A 22,980-nucleotide genomic window follows, 5' to 3' on the forward strand; every position below is an offset into this window, starting at 1 on the left:
ACAGAAAGGCAAGCGTGATTCGTTAAGTTAGGGCGTGATCTTCCTCCTGAAATATACTTTATCTGTGAATTTTTCCCTGAAACCTTCAACACAATAGGCGAGATTTTAAGTTATCCCTTTTAAATACGTGAAGTGTAAACTTTAATAAAATTCCTGCGCGAAACGGGTCAAGGCTCTCCCTTACTCATCTTCAGCCGACGGGACCTGTCAAGTGCATGCAAGTAGTTAAGTACTTTGACAGATTTAAGACAGCTTACAAGGCTTATTACTGCCAACTAACTCAAATTAGACCTTTAATTCGTCAAGTTTAGACATGTCTTAACAACATCAATACAACATTATATCAGGTAGCCGGAAGACGTTTTAACTGAAGCTATTGTTAGCTTACACTGATTGTTAGTGCCTACAAAACCTCGTCAATTATCATGAACTTTTCATGAAGAACGGACCCCTCAAATCAATGTTAATATGTAAATATCAAAATAAACCTATATTTATCCGTATTAAGGGTGATATTGGTGATATTGACTCGCCTGCCACCAGCTGAAAGCCATTTTCTAAGGGGAAACCAAAGTCAGGAAAACTGTCAGCGTTTTTTATACAAAAGAAGATTAATTCTAGCTACGTCAGATACAGGCCTTTTCACGAAAGTAAACAGGAATCTTCTGAAAACTGGCTCACTGCCGGCTTTCTTTCGTAGCTCTATAAAAACTGACGTACAGCTTCAATGCGAGTTAGTTATCTCCAAGATTCCTTGGACAACGCTATTTAGATCAGAAGATTCAGCCATTGCAACTCTTTTCAACTTTGGTTTAGTCTATACTCAGTGTCAAGGTATGCTAAATTCCTTTCTTAAAGAAATTAGGTATAATTTTTATGTCAATCTTTAACGAGCTACTTTCAATTGTTTTTTGTGAAAAATGAGGGTAGATTCTGAATTCGCGATTTTTTTGTTTCATCAGTCCTTTCTTTAAAGAATTACGTACGAAGAATTTGTGTGATAATTTTCAATGAGCTAATTTTAGTTATGTGTTTCGTGAAAAATGTCTGATTCTGTTTTGGATCATACAGTTAAACTGTACTACTCTACCCCCAAAAGTTCATGACAAAGTGCTCTCTTTCAAATTCACTGTATAATTTATGTGGGAATAACTCATTTCCAAAAACCATGGATCGAGTCTTAAGTGAAAAATAATTCTTAATTTTATTTGGGTGATAGCACTTCAAGTGACCGTAAAATGATACAAGTGGCAGACACTAAAAACAACTTATTCCTTTAACTCCTATGAGTGACCAAGATAGAATTTCTCCTTACAATATAAATACAAAATCAAGCAGACAAGTAATGAGAATAAAGAAAAATATCAATCAGGGGATTATAAGTTGATTCAATACCAAATTCTCCAAATTAATATCACAAGAACTGTATGGCAGACAGTAAGGAGAATTACTAATGAGATCTTGGGAGTTAAAGGGTTAACAGCGGTGACCTCTTGATGGGGATGAAAAAATTACAGCCATCATAATGTACATGAAAAAATTACGCGCTTCTGATTGGCTGAAAACGATTGACTTCGCATTTAACACGAGTGCAAAGTTGTAACACGAGTGCAAATTACAAATAGCGCGCGTCTGTCTTGACTTTCTGTGATGTTTTTCCATGTACGTCATTAGCAAATAATACCATGTTTCTCTTGCAATTTGTTGTAAGAGTCCCTTTTTAATTTTTTAAAGACTACAAACTGCATTTGCTCTACGGGCTCGTGCAATTTTGTCTTTGAAAAATTTAATCGTGCTTATTAACACCAAATTGCACTCGAAATTATGTTAACACCTATGCTCAAGGGGAAAAACGTTTGGAACTTTGACCGACCGCTTTTACAGGTTGGCGCAATTTCGATTTTTTCGCTTTTCGGTTCTATTTTTGTTATACAAATCTCATGATTAGGGTGCGTTTTTTCAGACGAGCTTTTCCATTTCTTAAATCCTAGCAAACTCTACCTGGTGAACGATATAGCTCTGTTACCTTTACTTATTTGAAAATGCCAGTGCTAACAACAATACTATCTCGGACATGGACATAGAAGAAGAAACAAAAAATGAACAAGAAGAAAGCAAACTGGAAGAAGAAAGAAGAATGACGGACGCAGATTTGAAAAATGAACTGGTACTCTTGAAAAAAAAAGTTGAAGGAATTGAGAAGCCACCTGCTGCATTTCCTGTCCGTATCCTGTCTCCCTCGATAAAGGACAAGAACTTGAAAATGAAAACGTTTGATGATCAGGTTTGTACTCTGTTCATTACAAAATTAATTACATAGATACCTTAAATCCTTAAACATCAATCCTTCTTCCAAAGAAGGGCCTCGCCAAATTTTGAAGTAAAGTTTCCCTTCGAAAGGGGACCACCTCCCCTCCTCCTTTTTTTATAGATGAGAGCTGAAAACACGTCGAGAGGACAATAGATGCCATTTATTTTTCCACTATACTCTGTCATTTTACCATATCAGGGTAATGGAAAGCGTAAAATTTGCCACATCAGGACAAAAATACGGACAGAAACGGTCCGTACGATCTTTGATTTCGTTTTGGTTTTTTGGCCATGATTTCTTTCAGGAACGAACTTCAAAACCTAAAATAATTGTTTTTGGTCATCAAGAACACTTAAATGGTTCCTTTTGTGTTGTTTTCATCTTTCACGCGAGCCTTATATGATCGGTACGATACTCAAATAAGACCGCAAAAAATGATAAGAGTGGAATGGTAACTCTCTTATTCGAAGGTTCAGCGTATAATACGAGCAGATATTTTGCTCATTGCTCGTATTTTTCCTCTACTCTGTGGGGTTAGCTAGCGAAAATACTGAGCCACTTGCAAAATGTTCCCGCTTATTAGAGTATTATATATTGGCACTTCCAATTCATTACTCATACAGTTTTGCCTTGATTATTTCCGGTGGAATTCAAGAAATCTCGGTGCTTTCCTTTACCACGAAAAACCAAATTGAACGTTATTTTTTGCCTGTCACGAAATAAGGAGAAAAAAATGCTTTCACTCACGCGCGTTTTTAGCAAATCGACAGAAGTTTAAAAGAGTTGAAATTTACGAATTCGTAATTTGAAATCACAAATTTGTTTATCGTAGATAGAAAAGCTACCAGAACATTGCAAGAATTTCAGCATTGTTTTGGAAGAGAATTTCGAGACAGATGATAAGATCACAAACCGCCTCGGAATAAAATTGGGCAAATGTTTAGCTGACATCATAAGGGAAGATCAGTCCAGGAAAACTACAAAGGAAGAGGAGCCTAATGCAAGAGTAGCGAGATCATTAATCGAACATTTGGGGAAACAACCTGTGCATGTAAGATGCATCGGCAGTGAGGTTAGTTTGTGCGGATACATGTACAAAGAGAACGAGCAATGGCGCGAGCTTTATTTCTGGAATGGAAAAGCAGATGCAATCGGCTGGGATGAAAAAAATGAGAAGTTCGTCATTGTGGAGTGGAAGGTAAAGGAAGCCAACGAAAGTGAAGATGTTATGGCATTCAAGCCGTTCCAGTTCCAGTCCTTGGTATACGCAAAGCTTCTTAAGTTACTTCTCGAACTGAAGTACTTGCCATCAATCCTAATTGTTCTTATTGACGGTCAAAGTGGAAAGAAAGTCCACGCTGGTTTCTTCGAAGCTCCCGATAGTCTTGGGAATGAATACCTGTGGTCCGATCGGAAACCCAAACTTACCATAGAAATTCAACCTGGGTCGCTGTTTCGCGAAGGCTTGAACGAGGGCGAAGTTAGGGAAGACATGCCACTGAGCAAACTCTTCTCTGACAACGCCACGTTGGAAGACTTACAAAAGTTTTTTAAAACCCCACCACTGAAAGTTATTCCTAAACACAACAATGACTAAGAGAGAGAAAAAACTGAGTAAACAGCAGCTATCGAGTACTGATTTCATTTTGAACGTTTTCGCATCATTGGTAATGATTTCTACCAATGATACAAATACGGAGAATAACTTAATTGGTAGTTTCATTCAGTTCTGTTCAAAAAATCGAAACCTTCAAATTTAGTCTCTTTTTTCCTTTTAATTGTCATTTCTTTTTATCATTTGGTGCATACCGCGTGATAATAAGAACCAAACTATCTTATTTCATAACATATCTGAATGCTTGAGTTTAAAATTACTCATTAACTATATCTGCATAACCTTATTGTCTCTAGCAGACGAAAGCCTCGTGCCTCACTCGACATAGAGCTCTAAATTTAGATGCACACCTTCATTTTAATTTCGCTTTTTGTTCTCAATTAGCTCCATGAGGAGAGAGGTGTGGAAACCTCTATAGCTTTGGATTTTGCAAACAATACTTTTTGCTGTCTTTTTTATTTCCATCTAGGAATTTTTTGGAGAAAAGAATATGGAATTCATTTTAATTTTTTTTCTGCGAATATTAAAAAGGCTATTTACACTATTTTGCGTTAAGCCCTTTCGGGGGGAGTTGATTAGATGGGTGATCTTTTTTACAAATATTTGAAAATTCCTTTATATCTCTTGCCTGATTTGAACCTGGATAGGGCAGAAAATATTCAATTGATAATTACATTTTTACGATGTTTGTTGCTAAGACAAAAATTGAAGAACTTTTCAATGTTCCTCTAAGTAAATTATACATCTTGCATCCAAATTGATGCAAGGTGTTTTTGAAGTAGCATCGAGTTCATCTTCAACAGAGTTTAAAATAACTCGTTTGCTGTGCATGTCCTTTTGCAAAAGATGCTATGAAAAAGGTGATTTTGATATAAGCTGTACTCCTGTGTGGGAGATGAGTGCATATCCTTTTACAAAAGATGCTATGAAAAAAGTGATTTGATATAAGCTGTACTCCTGTGTGGGAGATGTATTTTAAATCAGAGAGGTTGAGGACTTGAACAACATCAAGTACATCTTTGACAGTGTTTAAAATGGCTCGATTGTTGTACACATCTTTTTGAAAAAAACAATGCTGAGAAAATAACGTTTGATAAATCAGTTGCTTAGTTTTTTAATGTTGAAATTAGCTATACTCCTTTGTAGGAGAAGCCTTTTAACGATCTTAGATGGTAGTGAGTGAGTCTTTGACAGGGTTCAAAACCACTCACTTTTCAATTGCTTTGATTTATCAGCTTCGTAGCCGTATAAGAGAAGACATAATGAAAAAGACATATATTCCGAGTAAATTTCATTTATGCTAATGTTGTTTCACATATATGTGAAAGAGAATTGTTAAACATGATTTAACCAGTCAATAAAATTAACTTACTTATTGGTTATACAAGAGTTCAAGGTAACTTTACGCAATTTTTTGTAGATCACCCCTCCGTAAAAAGCACCGCGCTTTATTTACGCATGAAAGGAAGTACTCTTCCGAACAAATATGTTTTTCGAGAACTAGAGTCTTACACAGGGTGAGAGGATTGAATATTATATCTATTGAACATGTTGCCTTCCGGACCAGGGGTCTTCGAGAGGGTTTGAGCGTTGAGGATATGCTTTTCACCTGTGCAGCGCTGACACTTTCGAAAATCAATGTGCATGTGCAACTTATCATTTCTTGAAATGCCAGACGTGGCCTTAGGTTGGTCAATAAAATAAAAATTTATGACAATTTTTTCTTCAACAGTCTAGCAATACGATCGGCATTTTGTCCCAAACATGGTCAGAATTTTAGTTGATTTTCCCATGGCTAAGTTACAGTACTTTCAAAATCATTGTCCTGCAACTCGCCTTGTCTTAAGATTTAGAAAATAAATTGAACGCATCACTCGCACTTAAGTTGAGTTGCATTGTCTTCCTGATAGGTATCATATGTTTTTACATTCCTCTTTTAGCTTACAAATCTCTTTATTGTATAGCCCCGTTGTATGTGTCAGAACTTTTAGCTTATCGTAGGAATTCGTATTAACTTCCATCTCCGAGCAGTGGTGGTATCGTCGATGCTCTGCAACCCAAACTTCACTCGTCCCCACCCCTCCTCCACCTCCACTTCCTCCATGGACTATCACTAGCGTTGCGCAGAAATCCATGCTTGATGGCAATTTCTTGGCCGGAAATTTGAACCACTAATAATTCCACATCAAACATACCTAGGCTAATTAACAATTTGGCAAGAGGAAGGAAAAAAAAGACGTGGAACCAACAACAGTTTTAAAACAAGGTAAAGCTATCCTGTTACCATTTACCTTTACATGCAAAATTAAAACAGTCTTGAAACATTTAACTTTCACAGAGGCACAAAGCTGAACATTGAACCGGGGTGATTGATACAAGTCACACCTTCTTCCCCTCCTCTGAGTATTATTTTGAATATTTATTGTTAGGTGCATGCTCCGAATGTATAATTTGAATTGCAAATATGGTTCTACTTTCATTTAATATTTATCTTAGTTCAGTCGAGGCCTTTGCACGTGGAGCTCAGAACTTTCCTTGGTTACTTGGTTTGCTTCTAGGCTTAAAATTGCAGTTCTTGGTTTGAAAAATCGTTGACGAACAAGTCTTTGACGGCCTTAGCGTCTCGAGAACGATACAAAAAATTTTGGGTGGTCTTGAGAGTCGCTTTTTTGCATCGTGTCACGGTCTTCAGACGAATGTTGCAGCCTGCAACGATGCACCGAATGAGTCAAGCCACGAAGAAAAGGAAGACCTGTATTCGATTACCTCATGTAAGTCATCTAGTTTAATTCTCCTGCACAGATGAAAATTAACGACAATTCCTAATGTTTTGAGACAGCTTCAGCTCACTGAAGGTAGTATTTCAGTAGCGAGTCTTCGACCCTTCCTTCACGAATTTTTAAGGACAGAACATTTTTGTATCAACTCAATCCTGTGCAATTTATTAGAATTTTACTCAACGAAAGCCAGTTTTAAAACGGATACTTATTTTTAAGGTCAGGTTTGACAATATACGGATATCAAAATGACAACTTTTGGTCTGAAAAGGGTTAAGATTTAGAGACACATGCCGCACAGTAACACCAAAAACTCCTATCCTTGGGGGGGGGGGGGGGAGGGATGGAGGGAAGGGAAGGAAGCAGCGGTAATAGACAAATCGGTTCACTTTTAGATCATTTCCTCTAAAAACATTATTTGTTTGACGCTGACATTTTGGGGAGTCCTCCAACATTATTGTCCTTGTTATGAATAGATGTATTCGCAAAATCTAAGATATTCCGAACTGTTAATCAAAAATTTCAATCTTAAAATGATCATTCTTTAGACTATCCCAGTTCATCTTGAGGTCGTGAAAACCAAACTTTAAACATCTCAGTAAGTACTCATCCTAAAATCTTTATGCACTAGTCTCTCTCTCTCTCCTTCCCAGCCTCCTTGCAAATTTTTTTTCTGTGAAATATTCAAACGTTACACTTAACACTTTGAAAATTTTCCTCAGTTGTCTTTCGTCAATTAATTTTTTCTGTTTTAAGGTAACCATGTAAGAAGAGAGAAGACAGCCCATCATAAACAAAATCAAGATTGTGAAGCAGATACAGTCAGTACATACAGGTCAGTTTGACTACGTCTTCAATTTTTTACGAAAAGTTTGGCTAAGCTCTGCGTTGAGTTGTAAGACACTTTTAAGCTTTAGTTCGCTTTGAAATTCAATCCACTGTTTTCAATTGAATGTTAAAAGTAATCGGAGATTGCTTTGGTTTAGCTGTACTTGTTATGTGATTGGTTCAGAAAACTCGCACCACTTTCCCAACCAATCAAAACAAAACCCAAAACCATCACGATTTGGTCACCCGCGTTTCCCGCGCCTCACAGTTTGATCGTTTCTATTTCGAGTTCTCATTGGCTCCTCGTGACATTATCCTTGACACGATTGGCTGTTGAATTTATGCTGGTTCTGTTTTACGACACTCAATCGAAAGCCCTTTAACTATGATGTATTTATCAATTTTTTTTTTACTTTTCCTCTCTAGATAATCTTATTGCATCGAAACCCTCAAGAACAGAGCAGGGAATGATAAAATTAGAGTAAGACGCTTTTAGATTTTGCACTTTTTGAAATTTTCGTGCTCTGCTCGTTGTGTTAAAACCTCAAGATTTATAATGGTAACAGGACCGAGTGGAGCACAATTCCGTCTGTAATCATGAGTGATTAAAAAAATCGGACGACCAAGAAGCGGGAGTCCGATTTGTTAATTACGAGTATGATTACAGACAGAATTGGACGACACGAAGTCCTGTTACCAATTAATTAAAACTGACATTTTTTGAGATACAAACTAGACATCGGTTATACGTTTTCTTAGAATAGAAAATACAACATTTAACTCGGCGAAATGCGAGACAACAGTGCGCGCACATGACGCGTTCTGTCCACTTGCATAGGCAGGACTTGTTAACTGTCCCTTTTAACTGTCCTTTTATACTGTCCAATTACAAGCATGACGCGTAGACTGTCCAATTAGTGCCCAAATCAGGCCGGTGATGACCAATCACGTTCAAGAATTTTGTCATAGTTCTGATTAAAGTCATAATTGCTGGTCGATTGATCCAAATTAGACATGAAAAAATAACTATGAAGCAGGAATTACAATGACTATAAGATTATACAACAGACAGAATAATTGAAGAGACTGCAAAGTGCAATAAATGTGTATTATTTCAAATGATACAAAAACGCAAATTTTATTATTCGGAAGCCTTGAATGCCTGTTTTCACCCTTTGACCACTGAAAGTGATTACTATTTCATTTCTCCTAAAAATATCACTCCTGAATTACACATTAAGGCAACGAGAGTAAAGGAAATGATCACCAAGCTTTTGATTGTTGAACAAATTCTCCTTATCAACACTTGAGCAAATACGTAGAGAACAATAAGGAGAATTCAAATGTTAATGTTAGTGTGTAAAGGCTCAACGCTTTTCAGTAGATCAACGGTTGAGTTGAGAACGAATATAATTCAGATTAACTAAAATAGGGAGAGATCTTGCACTGCGCTTTCAACGGCGTGTAGAGTTGTATTTTCCCATGATCCAGCCCACCTTGATGTGGAGTGCCAAAATAATTGGTGCGTCTGGTGAAATAGTATTGAAATTGTCGTAACTGAATTTTGTTTCATTTGTCCTTACGTTTTTATGGTCTATTTGACCCTTAAAAATTTTCCTGTCGTCTCTGCATGAAACTGAAAAATCAATTTTAGGGAGAAAGTAATTCGTAACAAAGGTGAATGAAGAGTTGAAGTAGAAAATTGCCAAAACGTTCAGCAGTTAATACACCTCGGTGTATGCAAGGAAAAATTGTCATTAAATCATACATTTTTTTTGTTTCAGGTTCCAAAGATAATGCCAAAAGAAAAGATCATCCCAGAATACTCTGGAAGTTTATCTATTTGAAATAAAGTTTATTGTAATTCTGGCATAAAGGCATCCGTTAACGAAATTTGTCACGCCAAAAGAAAAAAGCAATATTTACGTAGGAGTAAAAACTCGCGCTTTCGAGGGGGCAAACCACATGTTCGCAAGAAGGAAAAGGAAAGATTTATCCCTTCGGTAGTTGAAACATTTTTTTGGAATGGCTCAGAAAACTGAAAAATATTTTCGAAAAAAAATTAAGTCTTTTGGCGGGAAAAATGTCTCTGGAAAAAAAAGGTCTGCGCTTATGAATTGTGTCTTGTGTTGATCAGAAAATATACAGAGTCTTTTGGCGGGAAAAATCCTGCGATGTGTAGTTTATTTCTTCCCATCAAAAGTAAAGTATATATTTTGTTTTAACTCCCGTTCAAATCCGTAGAAATTTTTTTCCCCTGGGCAACCCTCCATACGCGAAAAAAAGTAAAAGAGAGCCTATATTTTGACCAGTTACCAGGCCCTTTCAAAAGCGCATTTTTTTTTAAATTGCTCGTGCGCTAAGTTAAATACAAATAAGAGGAAAGAGACAATAAAGTAACTAAAAAATTATTTCTTTTTGTAAGTTTATTTTCAAAATGCAAGTAAAAAGTTTTTCAACACTAAGATAATAAAATTGATGATTTACAAACTAACTTGTCAAGGATAAATTTGTAACATTAAAGTTGATTCATAACTCGCAATAACTATCAAAAAAATTCCTTTCCAGAGACTATCTTATTGAAAACGAGCAAAATTAGAAGTTTTTACTCAATGAGACAAATTAGAGGATCACTGCTATTACAAAAGAACGTCACAGGTGAGGATCATCAAAACAAATTTGGAACTATATTATTGAAAAAAACTATTTTAGTGTCCCTCTTAGCACCATAGTATAATTTGGATTTTCAAAATTTAAAAAAATCGGATCAGCTTAACTCAACTTGAGGCCTCAGCATCTTGAACTGGTAACATAAAAAAAATATTACCCCTCACCTTGACGACTGTGTCCTATCGAACCTAAGTTTTAAAACTAGGCTATGACTAGTGTTTTCTTTATGTTGACGACTGGAAATTCTGAACATGCTTCTGAGAAATTTTTGAATTCATACTGAAACCGTTTTTAGTGGTGCACATTTACAGCTAGTACCTCACAAATCAATTTTACAATTGTCCCTCTTCCATCAACTAAGTTCTCTTCAGCTCAATCTTTTCCTCCGTACTGTAGTCCACATTCAAAAGCTGAAAGGTGACGAAAACGAACATGTTAAAAAAGGAAACAACTTAACTTGGTTAGGATATCAATAGTTGATAGAGTAGAAGGAATATGCGTGTCCGTAATCAGTTTAACCAGAGAGTTTTTACTATATTAATTTAACTCCTCTGTGTGTTGCGTGTTGTTCATCTTCAACGGTATAGCGCGATACAACAAACTGAAATCAATGCTTATGATCCCCTAGGTAGTTTGCGCACATTGCGTTGAGCTAAGTTAAGGGAACTCATGTAGTATGGGATTACATATATGGAATATTTCGGAACTCGATTCCGTATCGAGTTCAAATCTTCTAGATGAGAAATTTATTTTTGTAAGACTTCGTGTGACAGCCCCATACTTCATGATGCATACAGTTGTTGGATAAAGAAAACAATGTCATACCTTTGGAACTTTAGAAACTCTTTTGGGAGGTCAGTTTACATCGTCAATTTAGATGATAAAACAAAATTATTTTGGGTAAAATTTCCGCACAGCCCCATCCTACATTATGCATTCAGTTCTTGAACAGAGAAAACAATGACAAAAACAATACATTTCCGTTGGGAAAACAGATTTGTTTTACAATAGTATGGGGCTGTGCGGAAACTTTGCTTTATTTTGTTTGAGAGAAGTGTAGGGTTATAAGGAAATTCTCCCCTTTGTCCTACCAAACTGCTGTTTTTGACGACTTACTTATACTGTTATGGAGAAATTTGATGTTGATCATCTTGTAGGTTAATGTATTACACAACTTTGAGTCTTTACCAAGACGATGGTTTTCACACTATACCACCTTAATCATGATGCATTGTAAACAGCTCCTTATAACCTCAAACTATTTTAAAACAAAGCCTTAGTCCCAAGACAATCTATTGCTTTCGCCGTTGTTTTCTTTATCCAAGAATTGTATGCATAATGAAACATGGGCTGTGCAAAACTGTTCTTTTTGAAACGCTTTTCAGAATCTGTCAAAAATGATTTTCAAGAATATATTTTCCCATCGCAAAATATTTTTCCATTATATACAAACGATAAGGAGACCTACTTGAAGTTTTTTCGATGAAGAAAACGTTAACTTAATAAGATGTAAAATTGTTTCTCCGTGGTGCACACGCGCCAAAGTTTCCTGACATTCCGATCATTTTTTGTTGGCGACATAGTTCCACATCAAAATGCGCGTGAAAAATAATTTGCACATTGTCTAATTTCAAATTAACAATGGACTTCTTTCTCAAATGGTAGAATTTACCAAGGGTCATCACGGTAGCGGTAGCTAAAACTGGCAAAACAATTTGGTAGCCTGACTGATAAGTATAGATAATGGAGCAACTTCAGAATACCCCGCAACTCAGTTACATGTCATTGAATAAGAATAGCGTCTATTGTGTTATGCCTCGATCTTCAAAGCCTCCCGACACATGTAAATGAGTTGCTGGGTATTCTGAAGTTTAGCCTAGATAATAACATGATTTCGAGTGCAGTTTGTTGTTAATAAGCACGAGTAAATTTGTCAAAGACAACACGTTTATTTTATACATCTTTAACGCTTCGTCAGCGAAAGAAGGCTTTCAGATTTTCGTTTCAAAGCGAGCTCTCATTCGGGTTAGAATTTACCTTCAGGCGAAGAATTTCTCTCAACCCCTTTGCAGATTCGCATAATTAATAGATAAATTTGTTCCCGAAACTGTTCATTGGCAATTTGTATGGCATTAACCTACTTGTAAATAAAAATTTTAAGGCATTTGACCCATAATGCAGGATTCATAGCTCAGCGTACAGCACCTTATTTACAAGTTGAATTTTCTCTTACTCTCACCTGTAGCTCTGTTGAGAAAAAAAACTTTAAAACTATGCAGCGAGCTGCAACTTGCAGCTTGGTCCATGTCAAGTTTGCAAACACCAGCAGTTTCGCGACTATTCCAGGCAACGGCATAAACGTTAAAATCGATAAGCCGGCGAGTGAATTATTCCTTCAAGTAGCGAAACAGCTCATACCACGTGAAACCGTAAAACGTTAATGAGATGAGAAACACGTGCAAATTAGGACTCGAAAAAAAAAAAACCTCAGAACGAGGGTGATGTGAATTTCCATGGCGAGGCTTCATTATTTCAAAAGCTTTCATATTTAATAATAGATACATTCTGTATCTTTTAAGCATACACTTTGGAGGGAGAGTTATTTTCAGAAGGGCGACGGATGACGGGCGCAAAAGTATCGTGAAAGAAAGAGATTTGGCAAGAATAAGAGAAAAACAAATGGAGTAGGTGGAGAGGTATCTTAGTGAAAACCGCAGCGATTGACGGGTAACAGAACAGCTAACAAGAATGAAACTAAGTATCTGCCGACAAAAATAATATAGACGATCGCACTTTTTTGCCAGCTGTTTCTCCTAGTCTGGTCCAAGCCAGGGGAACGCAATCATACACAATGAAAAGTAAAGCAGGGATAGTCTGTGGAAGCCGTGGAACAAACCGTGTGTAAGGGGAGGGCGGAAAGATTTATTTGAGCAGGCACAATCATTTAAATCTCTTACCTTTGCTTTGTGTAACAGTCATGGGATCAATATCAGTATCTGGGCAACTACCCACCTACCCCTCCCCTAACCCAACATTAACCCTAACTTGTCATCAATTGACTGTTATTGGGTTAGGGAAGGGGTAGGTGGGCAGTTGCTCTTCTTCCACCTTACCCCATCTATCCCATGCGTTCACTTTCCGGCTTGTGCGCTTGAGCTAGAGGATGATCCAAGGGAAAATAGTTCTCCACGCAAACTAACTGAGTTATGTGCAGAGAATTTCGTATCGTAACAATGTAACATTCTCTACTTAAACCTTTACATTCCTCACCTCAGTATGCATATTCTCCACACTGTTAATAACATTTGTTATTGGAACCTAATGCGTGATTCAGCTGTGATATTATAAGGAGGAAATAGATACCACTCAATTTGGGGATTAAAAGGTTAACAGGTCTTTTTCACTCTCATTATCTTGTATATAGAATAGGGAAGATGGTAAGTTTGAGGTAGGTAAAGAAGTAGGAGATGTTTTTTACATCTTGTCACGAGCTTGGGATAAAGAAAAAATTCTGAGTCCCCTTTCCGTCATGGGGACTCAGAACTTATTGTTTGTTCCACGCTCATGACTAGACGTAAAAAACATCCTATATTTCTTTACCAGGCTTAAACTTACCATCTTCCTCATCTTTATCTTTCTCATCAACTGTTTACCACGAGACAAGTTACAACAAATTTTTCACCCTTTGACTGCATAGATCCGATTAGTAATTCTCCCTTGCAGCAGTTTTACATTTCGTTGTAAATCAATGAGGAGAATTTGTTACTGTATCAAGATAACGTCTTGACAGGGTTTATTATTCACATGTTTCTGGGTTACGTCTAGGAATGTAAGTTACCGCTTTTGCTCATCTCAGGTTTCCATAGCAGCAAAAAAGCATGTCTATCCCTCCTGGGTGGGGTGACAGAACATCACAGCTTAACCTCCCTCCCCCCTCACAGCATTCTGGCCGATTTTCCTGACAGTTAACATGTTCCCACTTCCCAGGGAAGTTGTAAGGGGAAAAAAATGGTCATTTGCTTCATCTGAGCGGTCGAGACTTGCCTCTGTGTTTATACTGTCTCTGTTCAAAGGGTACTCTCTTGACCGTTTCATTCCCATGAGTGACCAAGACAATTTCTCCTTACAACATTTGTACAATATCAAGCACACAAGTGATGAGAGTAAAGAAAAATATCAGGGGATTATAGGGTGATCCAATATCAATTTCTCCTAACAAACATCACAAGAACTGTGTAGCAGACAGTTAGGAGAATTACTAATGAGATCTTGGGAGTTAAAGGGTTAAGATTTCTCCCTGTAACTCCCATGAGTTACCATGACAGAATGTCTCCTTACAATATCATCCAGTTGAGTGATGAGAAAAAAGAAAATTATCAGTTAAGGGATTAAGAGTTGATTCAATATGAAATTTCCCACACAAACATCACAAGAATTGTAAGACAGTCAGTAAAGAGATTTACTTATTAGATCTTGGGAGTGACAGGATTAAGGTAACAGTACGTATCCCAGATGAAGGATGATTTTTGAGAGAAAACCTATCAATTTAAGGTTAATGCTTGATTGGATTTCAAATCATCAGCAGTTGAAAATTGAATTTCATAACCCTTTAACTCTCATGAGTGACCAAGACAGAATTTATCCTCACAATATCAATAAGATATCAACCAGATAAGTAATGAGAACAAAGAAAAGTTTCAATTTGGGGATAATTAGTTGATCCAATACTTAATTCTTTGAACTAACATTATAAGAATTAGATGGTTAACATTAAGGAGATTTACAAATTTGATCTAGGAGTTACAGGATTACATATGAAAAAAAAAAAAAATCTGTGAGAGAGAGAGAGAGAGAAGTTTCATAAAACGATCTTAGGAAATAAAGGGTTTATGACCTCACTAAACACCCAACAAATAGTTACGAAACAGTATCAAAATAACAAGTTTTATTATTTTTACTGCTCAAACTGAAAAGCTTGTCACCATTCATGAATTATAGCCTTAAAATCAACATCTTAATACATTGCATATCACATACACAAATCAAATTGGACTCTTAAAATAATCCTTATCTCTCACAGATTTCAAAGCTTGAGCTGCAAGAGATTTGGAAATAGCTAATTATTTCACCATGTGGACCTGACTTTTATGTCCAGTGAAATGGTTTGAAATATCAGTAAAAAATATGTGATTACTGTCATAAAGCTGGTACTATTTGCAGATACAATTTCAAACCTTTCAAGCCTGAGAGGAAGAACATCAAACAGATACAAAAATTATTCTACAAAATTGATCCTAATCGTTTTCATAACAGTTTTTATCCTGCTACAGATGAAAGAGTTAGCAAATTTAGAGAAAACCACTAATACATATGATAAAATTAATGTTGTCTTTATCTGATGAACTCAACAGAACCCTGGTATAACATGACTGCATGGCAATCAAACTTAGCTGTTTTACATCAAGATCAGTTTGATTAAAAATTTTTGGCCATCCTACTGTACAACCAGAACAGTGAAGCAGTGTGCCATGTAATCATGTCACACAAAGGCCACAATTGTGATAAAACACAATTAGCCACTAGGATTCATTCACTTCAACTAGAGTGGCAAGTTTCTTTTATACACTTGTCAAATAATAAACATTTCATGTCACCACAGGGCTATGCATCCTTAATTACAGCAGCAGAGCCACCTTACAGGAATTGAATACAAGGATGCCTAATCTCACCACTGAAAATATGCCACACGTGTTGAGCAACTGTGCATGGTTTTTAACAAATTTTATACTAATAATAATTCAAGTTAATAACAATAACTACAGAAGCATTCTTTCTGCTCCAGAAAGAAATTTTCTCTCATCAGATTGTCTATCCAAAGAGGATGGGAAATGTTTCAACAAGTTAGTATTGAAGCAAAGTGTGGGCAAGGAGATTTCATTTTACAATATACTGCACAGACCCTTCTTTCTTCTCTTTTTCTTTGTCTCCAGTGCAGCTTTTGTAGCCATCTTAAACACATCTCTAACACCTTCCTTAGTCTTGGCAGAGCATTCCAAATAGGCAAAACCACTGATTTTTTCACAAATTGCTGCCCCCTCTTCACTTTTGACTGGCTCTTGTTTCATCTTGTCTAATTCTCTCTTTGTAGCATCATCATTTCTCAGATCTTTCTTGTTACCAACCAAAATGATTGGTACATTTGGGCAGAAGTGCCTTACTTCAGGAGTCCATTTTTCAGGGATATTCTCTAAACTGTCAGGACTATCAATGGAGAAGCACATCAGGATAACATCAGTGTCGGGATAAGACAGAGGTCGTAGCCTATCGTAGTCTTCTTGTCCTGCTGTATCCCATAATGCTAATTCTACTGTCTTGCCCTCAACTTCGATGTCGGCCACATAATTTTCAAAAACTGTTGGCACATACACTTCTGGGAACTGATCTTTGGAAAATACAATGAGGAGGCATGTTTTTCCACAAGCACCGTCACCCACAATAACCAACTTCTTCCTAATGGCTGTCATGACTACTCCTCAAACTGTAGAGAAAAAAAGTTGTATTCTGTAAATCACTGTTCCTCTTTCAAGAGAAAATTGGAGAAAGGCACAGACAGTCTCTGTAAAAAAGTACTAGTTGGCAAATTTGATACCTTCCACGCCTAAGAAACATTGACCAATGAATTAAGAGTGACAAGTTACCACTGATTACTGAGCTTCACTGAGAGCCAAAATGAGGACAACCATAGTCAAGAATTTAGCTTAACATCACAGATTCACATAGTCCATATAAATTTAGGGCATACATGTTGCTTTCCAAACTGAATTTCTTAAAACCCCTGACAAAACTTATCATAAAGAAAGATATGATTTTCATTTCTCAACATTACAAACAATTTTCCAAGCAGTGACTAAAACAGAAATTTTAGGGAGTGGTTAAAATAAGTCACAGCCTCTGATTTCCACTGCTTCTTTCTCTGCTTTTTGCAAATTTCAATCGGGTTTTGTTCAATGCTAATATGCTGCTAAGTACATAGAAAATCATTTGATTTCTGGTATAATAACCTCAGCAGTACTTCTGTGGGGTAGAATTCATGGTGCTGATTGTACTGCAATGATTTGATTTAAGGCCATTGTTCCATTAAATGCCTTCTTTTAAGGAAGCACTTCCCTCAATTTTATTTTCATTTTGCACCCCTATCCTAATGGACACCTGTATCACAGCTGGGGTCACAGTAACCCTACATGTATGTTAGATAACACAGATTGAAATCAACTATGGTTTATCTTTCTTTACTTGTTCATTACAACCCTTCCTAAATCATCATCAAAGTTTTGTTTTGCACTTTCTACTGTTTCCCATGAAAGAAACAAGCACCCTGTCCCTACTTGTCACAGTCCCTCAAAGTACCATAAGTAAATATGCACCCTGAGCACAAAATCAAATCATCACAGTAAATACAAGATGGGCACTGGAAGTTGTTAAATAAGATTTGGATTACTTATATTTCAAATCCCTTGATTAATAGAAAAATTTAAGGACAACTTAAGTCCCAAAATAAGTTTTTTTTAATTTTACTTGCCAAATATTAGAGAACATCTACATTCATAAATTACAACCTTAATCAACAACAACGCAAATATTTCAACTTCTCAATTACAGATAGTGTTTCTCTTAGTCATCCCATTCCTTTAAAAGTTCTTTTGATTTTGGCCTCAAGTTTAGAGAAGCTTTGAAATTTCACAAAATACTTTTATTTAATGGGTCACTTTAACCCTTTAAACCCTAACATCAGTATGTATATTCTCCCTTCTATTCTCTAATCATTTCCTAAGGTGTTGACAAGGAGAATTTAATGATCATCAGCTTCTTTAGTTAGTGATTACTTGCTATATTCTTATGACCCTAATGCTACATCAGGGGTGAAAGCCAAGGGAGAAATTGAATGCTTGTCACTTTAAGGGATTAAAGGGTCTAAGTTTCCTTATTGAAAATGAAAGCATCACTTCGTCAGAAATTATCAGACAAAGGCTCTCATTGTGATACACTATTCATGACAAAACAATTTTAAGGATCTTAGAACATCAAACTAAAGGAACAAAATCACAAATATGTATTAAGTTACTGGTGACAAGTACGTATAATTCTAACTTGACATGTACTCTGAAAGACACACACAAAGTCAAACAATAAACTAGCCAGCGAAGAAAAAGTTCTTTGTACATTTTTCAATTAACTACATTTTACATCACCACCAGGGCTTTGCATTTTATTCTCCACAAATCAACTTTTACCTCATGAGAAAGAAGGAAGACATTTAATCACTTATTCTATTATCTAAAGTAGAAACAAATAAGAGGAAAATGGAGGACAGTTACACCCTTTACCTCCCAGATCCAACTAGTCATTTTCCCAACTGATAGCCACATATTTCCTAGTAGATAAGACAAGAGAGACTTGTGTTTCATCAAGATAACACCCTATAGCTGATAAGCTTATGTATTCTTGTAACTTGTTAAGATAATATATCAGAATTACAAGGAAAAGTTTCATGTGAGTCACACTAGGAGCCGAAGGGTTCAGAGTTCACACACGACAAAGAAACTTTTTAAATACAATACACAGACAAACTTCCAAAATGAAAGCATGTCTCATGAGAACTTGATGGGAGCTGGAAGTGTAAGGAAAAGTTTGGAAGAAGCTGTGACAGATTTCAGTACTGCATCTGATAGGTTGGTTAGCTAGCACAAGCTCCCTTTGTCAATCTTTTGAATATGTGTGCAGAAAGGCAAAACCAAATTATGCACTTGATAAAAAAACTATTCTAACATTACGGTTCAACTAAACAAAAAATTGAGGCAGATGAAGAAAGTTCTTTATCATTCTGATTTTTGTCTTGATCAACAAAAGGATGGTAAAAAAAAAAAAAAAACAGCAAAGCTCTGAATAACATGATCCAAACTTTATAATATACTGCATTTCCCCTTTTTCTTGCCTCCCTTTTTCTCCAATGCAGCGTGGGTGGCTGTTTTGAACACATCTCGAACGCCCTCTTTTGTTTTAGCAGAGCACTCTAGGTATGCATAGCCACCTATTTTGACACAAACTGACTCTCCTTCATCAGTTTTTACCGGCTCTTGTTTCATCTTGTTTAATTCTCTCTTTGTAGTATCATCATTTCTCAGATCTTTCTTGTTACCAACCAAAACGATTGGTACATTAGGGCAGAAGTGCCTTACTTCAGGAGTCCATTTTTCAGGGATATTCTCTAAACTGTCAGGACTATCAATGGAGAAGCACATCAGGATAACATCAGTGTCGGGATAAGACAGAGGTCGTAGCCTATCGTAGTCTTCTTGTCCTGCTGTATCCCATAATGCTAACTCTACTGTCTTGCCGTCAACTTCAATGTCAGCCACATAATTTTCAAAAACTGTTGGCACATACACTTCTGGGAACTGATCTTTAGAAAATACAATGAGGAGGCAAGTTTTTCCACAAGCACCATCACCCACAATAACCAGCTTCTTCCTGAGGGCTGTCATGGCAATTTATCAACCTGAGTCAAGTTTAAGAATAAATGTAAAGTTGTTCAATATTAGCATTACAATTTTTATCTAAAATACCCATACAAAATGCTGTTAACTCAACAGAATGACAAATTTGTTTGTTGAGTGGAATTTTACGACACATTCTTTGTCAAATTTATCATGGGATGACCTCAACCGTTGGATAATTTGAGTAAAGTTAAAAGTAAGCTTTAGTAAAAATTAATTGTGTGACTACTTTGAACTTGGAACATTCATTGAAAAACTCAAGGATTGATTAAGACTATAAACCAAATCCAAGCCAATACTCAATAGACAATGATAATTTGAGTAGCAAGTTAACAACTTGCTTCTTTAAAGGTAACTAAAAGACTGATTCAAATTTCTGAGACACCAAAGAACAATAATAATTCAGTAAATAATACTTGACTAATTTATTACACATTTAAAACTGATACTTTGACAAAAGGCAGACAATACATAACATCACTAAGGTAAACAAAAAAACTTTCCACTACTTCACAAACTGTATTTCCCAAACAATCTTATACAGAAGTACTTTGCTTATTTCATGACAGTGTGACTTTTAAAGGGCTTGCAAACATTGTAGATTTGACAATGACTTATCAACTAGATTCCAATTTTCTCCATTTTCTTCAGACTTCAATGAAATCACAAAAAAAACAGGAAAGACAAACCATACAATGTTTGTCTTAGAACCACATTTCAACCAAAACGAACCACTTTCTATAATCGATAAAGTTTTTGTTTCTAGTTTTGTGGAAAACATTTAACAATTTTTAGCTGTCCTAACAAAACTTCTTGCCCCACCTACAACATAACTGGCAAGAAATAGACCTGAATAGCAGCTGATAGCATTTTTCTTGCATTTACATTGTTGCAAACAATAAGCACATCTATTGCAGAGATTCAAGTAAAAAACATGCTCTTGTTCTTTCACATCTATTGTGGTATTTACTTCATAAACTGCCTATCCATTTTGTTCCAATAACCAGAAGTCTCTGAAAATAATGGTATAAACAGATTCAGCAAGTGATTTTGGCAAGCTAATGTTCCAATTTTTTTTCCAATAAGTCCAAACATCTCTCTAACAAAAATGTTTTTAAAAGACTAATTTGCACCTGACACTTACATAAAAATCAAAACAAGAAGCAATGATCAAAAGTACAAAAGATATAGACACAATTAGCTGTCTATTGTTACAGATACCTAAAGTACCTAAGCACATTTTCACTTACAAAACATATTTGTGTCTGGTGTAGACAAAAAAAAATTGCTTCAGAAAAAATGCACTTTGAAATTCTGTGCAATAAAATGGTGTTCTCTCAAAAAAACATTCCCCGCAAAAAAAAAAAAACACAGGTGAAAGGTTACTGGGAGTGCTTGTTGAAAACCAAGGGTATGACACAAAACTATACAATGTGCACAGCCCAGTAAACATTTTATCAAAAAAAAAGACAATAACAAGTAAACATGCTATAAGTATAGATATCACATAAAGACAATCATATCAATCTAGCTACAACACTTACCTTCTCTAAGTGCAAACGCCAACAGGACAACCGTAGCTGGGCGATGTTTACCACTGTAACTCGCAACTTGCAATACAAGTGACTAGTTCCTTGTAGTTCTTTTTTACGAAACGTTTCTTGATACACTTTCTTTGTGAGGATGAAATTTTGGGAATTTTTTCGATTGGACTTGTATGGATGTAGGTACAATGCAAGCTCTCACACAAATCTTTAGCATTATAAGTCATAATTTAAACATTTTCAATTTATTTACTAAACCAATAAAATTAAATCCTTTAATTTTAACAATTTGCTTAAATTTTCCGAAGAGATACTCAGAGATATTGAGCATATCCATTTGCAATCGTGATAATCCTTACACTTACACTGTTTGATGTAAAATAGTAGACAATGCATCAGACTTGAAATAAGTAATTTTTTCCACTGAGAGATCTGAGAGTTTGCTCTTACTATCAAAATAGTTACATAACTCAACCTTGGTAAATCAGCTACAGCGGCAAATATCACGTATTTTCTAGTATTTATTGAATTCAACTAGAGTCGTGTTCGCCTACAACAGGAACTCTATATCACTACTTCATCTGAAAATGCTTTCTTTTAAAAACAACTTTATCAAGTCGTATTTTGAGACAGTTTGTTGGAGAATTGTGAATGGTTAAATTGAATTAAACGAATTTGATGTTACTTGGCGAAGATGTGTCTATTAAATAATTTCACTCCTTTCAAACGCGAGGTAAGGGTGTAGCGGAAGAGCGAATAAAACGTAGCATTCATTTATAGAATCAAAAGTGGAATTCTTTTTCACCCCAAATCAAGGTATTCCTAAGTAATTCAGTAAATTCTTGTCTCACGAAATTGATCAACCCACAATACGCTCAAATGATGTTGAGTGAACATAAACCGAGTCGTTTAAAAGGAGTAAAACTTCTCGAGGTACGAAGTTGATAAGAATAGGAGACCAAAATCGAAGGATTTTCTTTTTCAGGATAACGCAGCAACTCCAAAGGGCGAAAGGGCCGTTTCTAAAATGTGCCGGTTCGAACTTAGCAAGTTTCTGACCCCTGATCCATCGAAAGCGCCCAACAATACGATTGTAATTGTTGAAAATGTTTAACACAAATTCGTAATCTTCTCATGTTAGGTAAAATCAGGCATTTTAGCTAGTAACGGATTAAATCTGAAGAAGGTTGGTAAAGCAAATTCAAAAAACAACTGAACAGTAGCTAGAAATCGCAGCGCTGAAGCAGAACACCTTCGCAAATAGCTGTAGCAAAAACACATTTGTAACAGGCACTTTTGAATGCAAGATACGAGACGGAGCTCGCCAAAAATCGGAGGATTAGTTAGAGAAATACGTTAAGGAAACCCAAAGAGTTACAATCTTTGGGTTGATTTGCGGGCTGAATGAGGGATAGATTGGGAAATTACATCGTAAAGAATTTGCTCTCTTGGTCGGTAAGAGTCGCAGTCGCATTCGGACGAACAGAGCACACTTGACTCCATTAACATCCCAATCGATCAACCAGTGCACGATCTCCAATCCTAAAGTCTTCAATAAGTAGTATTTTAAAACCTACCTTTCCAAAACCAAGAGAACTATCCCTTGCTATGAGCCAGAACCGATGAACTCAGAAATCAGGAAATGGCCGAGAGTTGATCACCAAGCATTCAAGCCACACCT

General features: G+C 36.2%; 3 protein-coding genes and 1 long non-coding RNA gene across 4 annotated transcripts; 2 read left to right on the forward strand and 2 right to left on the reverse strand.

Annotated features, from left to right (window-relative positions):
* Positions 1-652: 652 nt before the first annotated feature.
* On the forward strand, positions 653-5,308 carry LOC113672506 (uncharacterized). Its single transcript, XM_027188794.2, has 3 exons — positions 653-834; positions 1,992-2,284; positions 3,144-5,308. Exons 2-3 carry the CDS (start codon positions 2,075-2,077, stop codon positions 3,906-3,908), a joined length of 975 nt encoding a protein of 324 aa, XP_027044595.2. The 5' UTR covers positions 653-834; positions 1,992-2,074; the 3' UTR covers positions 3,909-5,308.
* A 1,176-nt stretch (positions 5,309-6,484) lies between these two features.
* Positions 6,485-9,407, forward strand: LOC113672529 (uncharacterized). The gene is made up of 4 exons (XR_016186538.1): positions 6,485-6,697; positions 7,460-7,538; positions 7,958-8,012; positions 9,316-9,407. It is a non-coding gene; the product is annotated as an uncharacterized LOC113672529 (long non-coding RNA).
* A 5,724-nt stretch (positions 9,408-15,131) lies between these two features.
* Positions 15,132-22,947, reverse strand: LOC149044790 (ras-like GTP-binding protein RHO). The gene is made up of 2 exons (XM_089206228.1): positions 22,877-22,947; positions 15,132-16,739 (listed from the first exon to the last, which is right to left on the reverse strand). The coding sequence occupies exon 2, from the start codon at positions 16,723-16,725 to the stop codon at positions 16,141-16,143; it is 585 nt and encodes a 194-aa protein (XP_089062354.1). The 5' UTR covers positions 16,726-16,739; positions 22,877-22,947; the 3' UTR covers positions 15,132-16,140.
* Positions 17,749-22,947, reverse strand: LOC113672533 (ras-like GTP-binding protein RHO). The gene is made up of 2 exons (XM_089206229.1): positions 22,877-22,947; positions 17,749-19,757 (listed from the first exon to the last, which is right to left on the reverse strand). The coding sequence occupies exon 2, from the start codon at positions 19,741-19,743 to the stop codon at positions 19,162-19,164; it is 582 nt and encodes a 193-aa protein (XP_089062355.1). The 5' UTR covers positions 19,744-19,757; positions 22,877-22,947; the 3' UTR covers positions 17,749-19,161.
* Positions 22,948-22,980: the final 33 nt, after the last annotated feature.

Source organism: Pocillopora damicornis, chromosome 5 (assembly GCF_964200805.1).
Source record: "Pocillopora damicornis chromosome 5, jaPocDami1.2, whole genome shotgun sequence".
In the NCBI taxonomy this organism is placed as follows: Eukaryota; Metazoa; Cnidaria; class Anthozoa; order Scleractinia; family Pocilloporidae; genus Pocillopora; species Pocillopora damicornis.

Excerpts from the sequence above, each read along its gene's own strand:
- LOC113672506 (XM_027188794.2), top strand. The coding sequence starts at position 2,075 with ATGGACATAGAAGAAGAAACAAAAAATGAACAAGAAGAAAGCAAACTG. Across the intron at positions 2,285-3,143 it reads TGAAAACGTTTGATGATCAG|ATAGAAAAGCTACCAGAACA; the intron begins GTTTGTACTCTG and ends TGTTTATCGTAG.
- LOC149044790 (XM_089206228.1), bottom strand. The coding sequence starts at position 16,725 with ATGACAGCCATTAGGAAGAAGTTGGTTATTGTGGGTGACGGTGCTTGT.
- LOC113672533 (XM_089206229.1), bottom strand. The coding sequence starts at position 19,743 with ATGACAGCCCTCAGGAAGAAGCTGGTTATTGTGGGTGATGGTGCTTGT.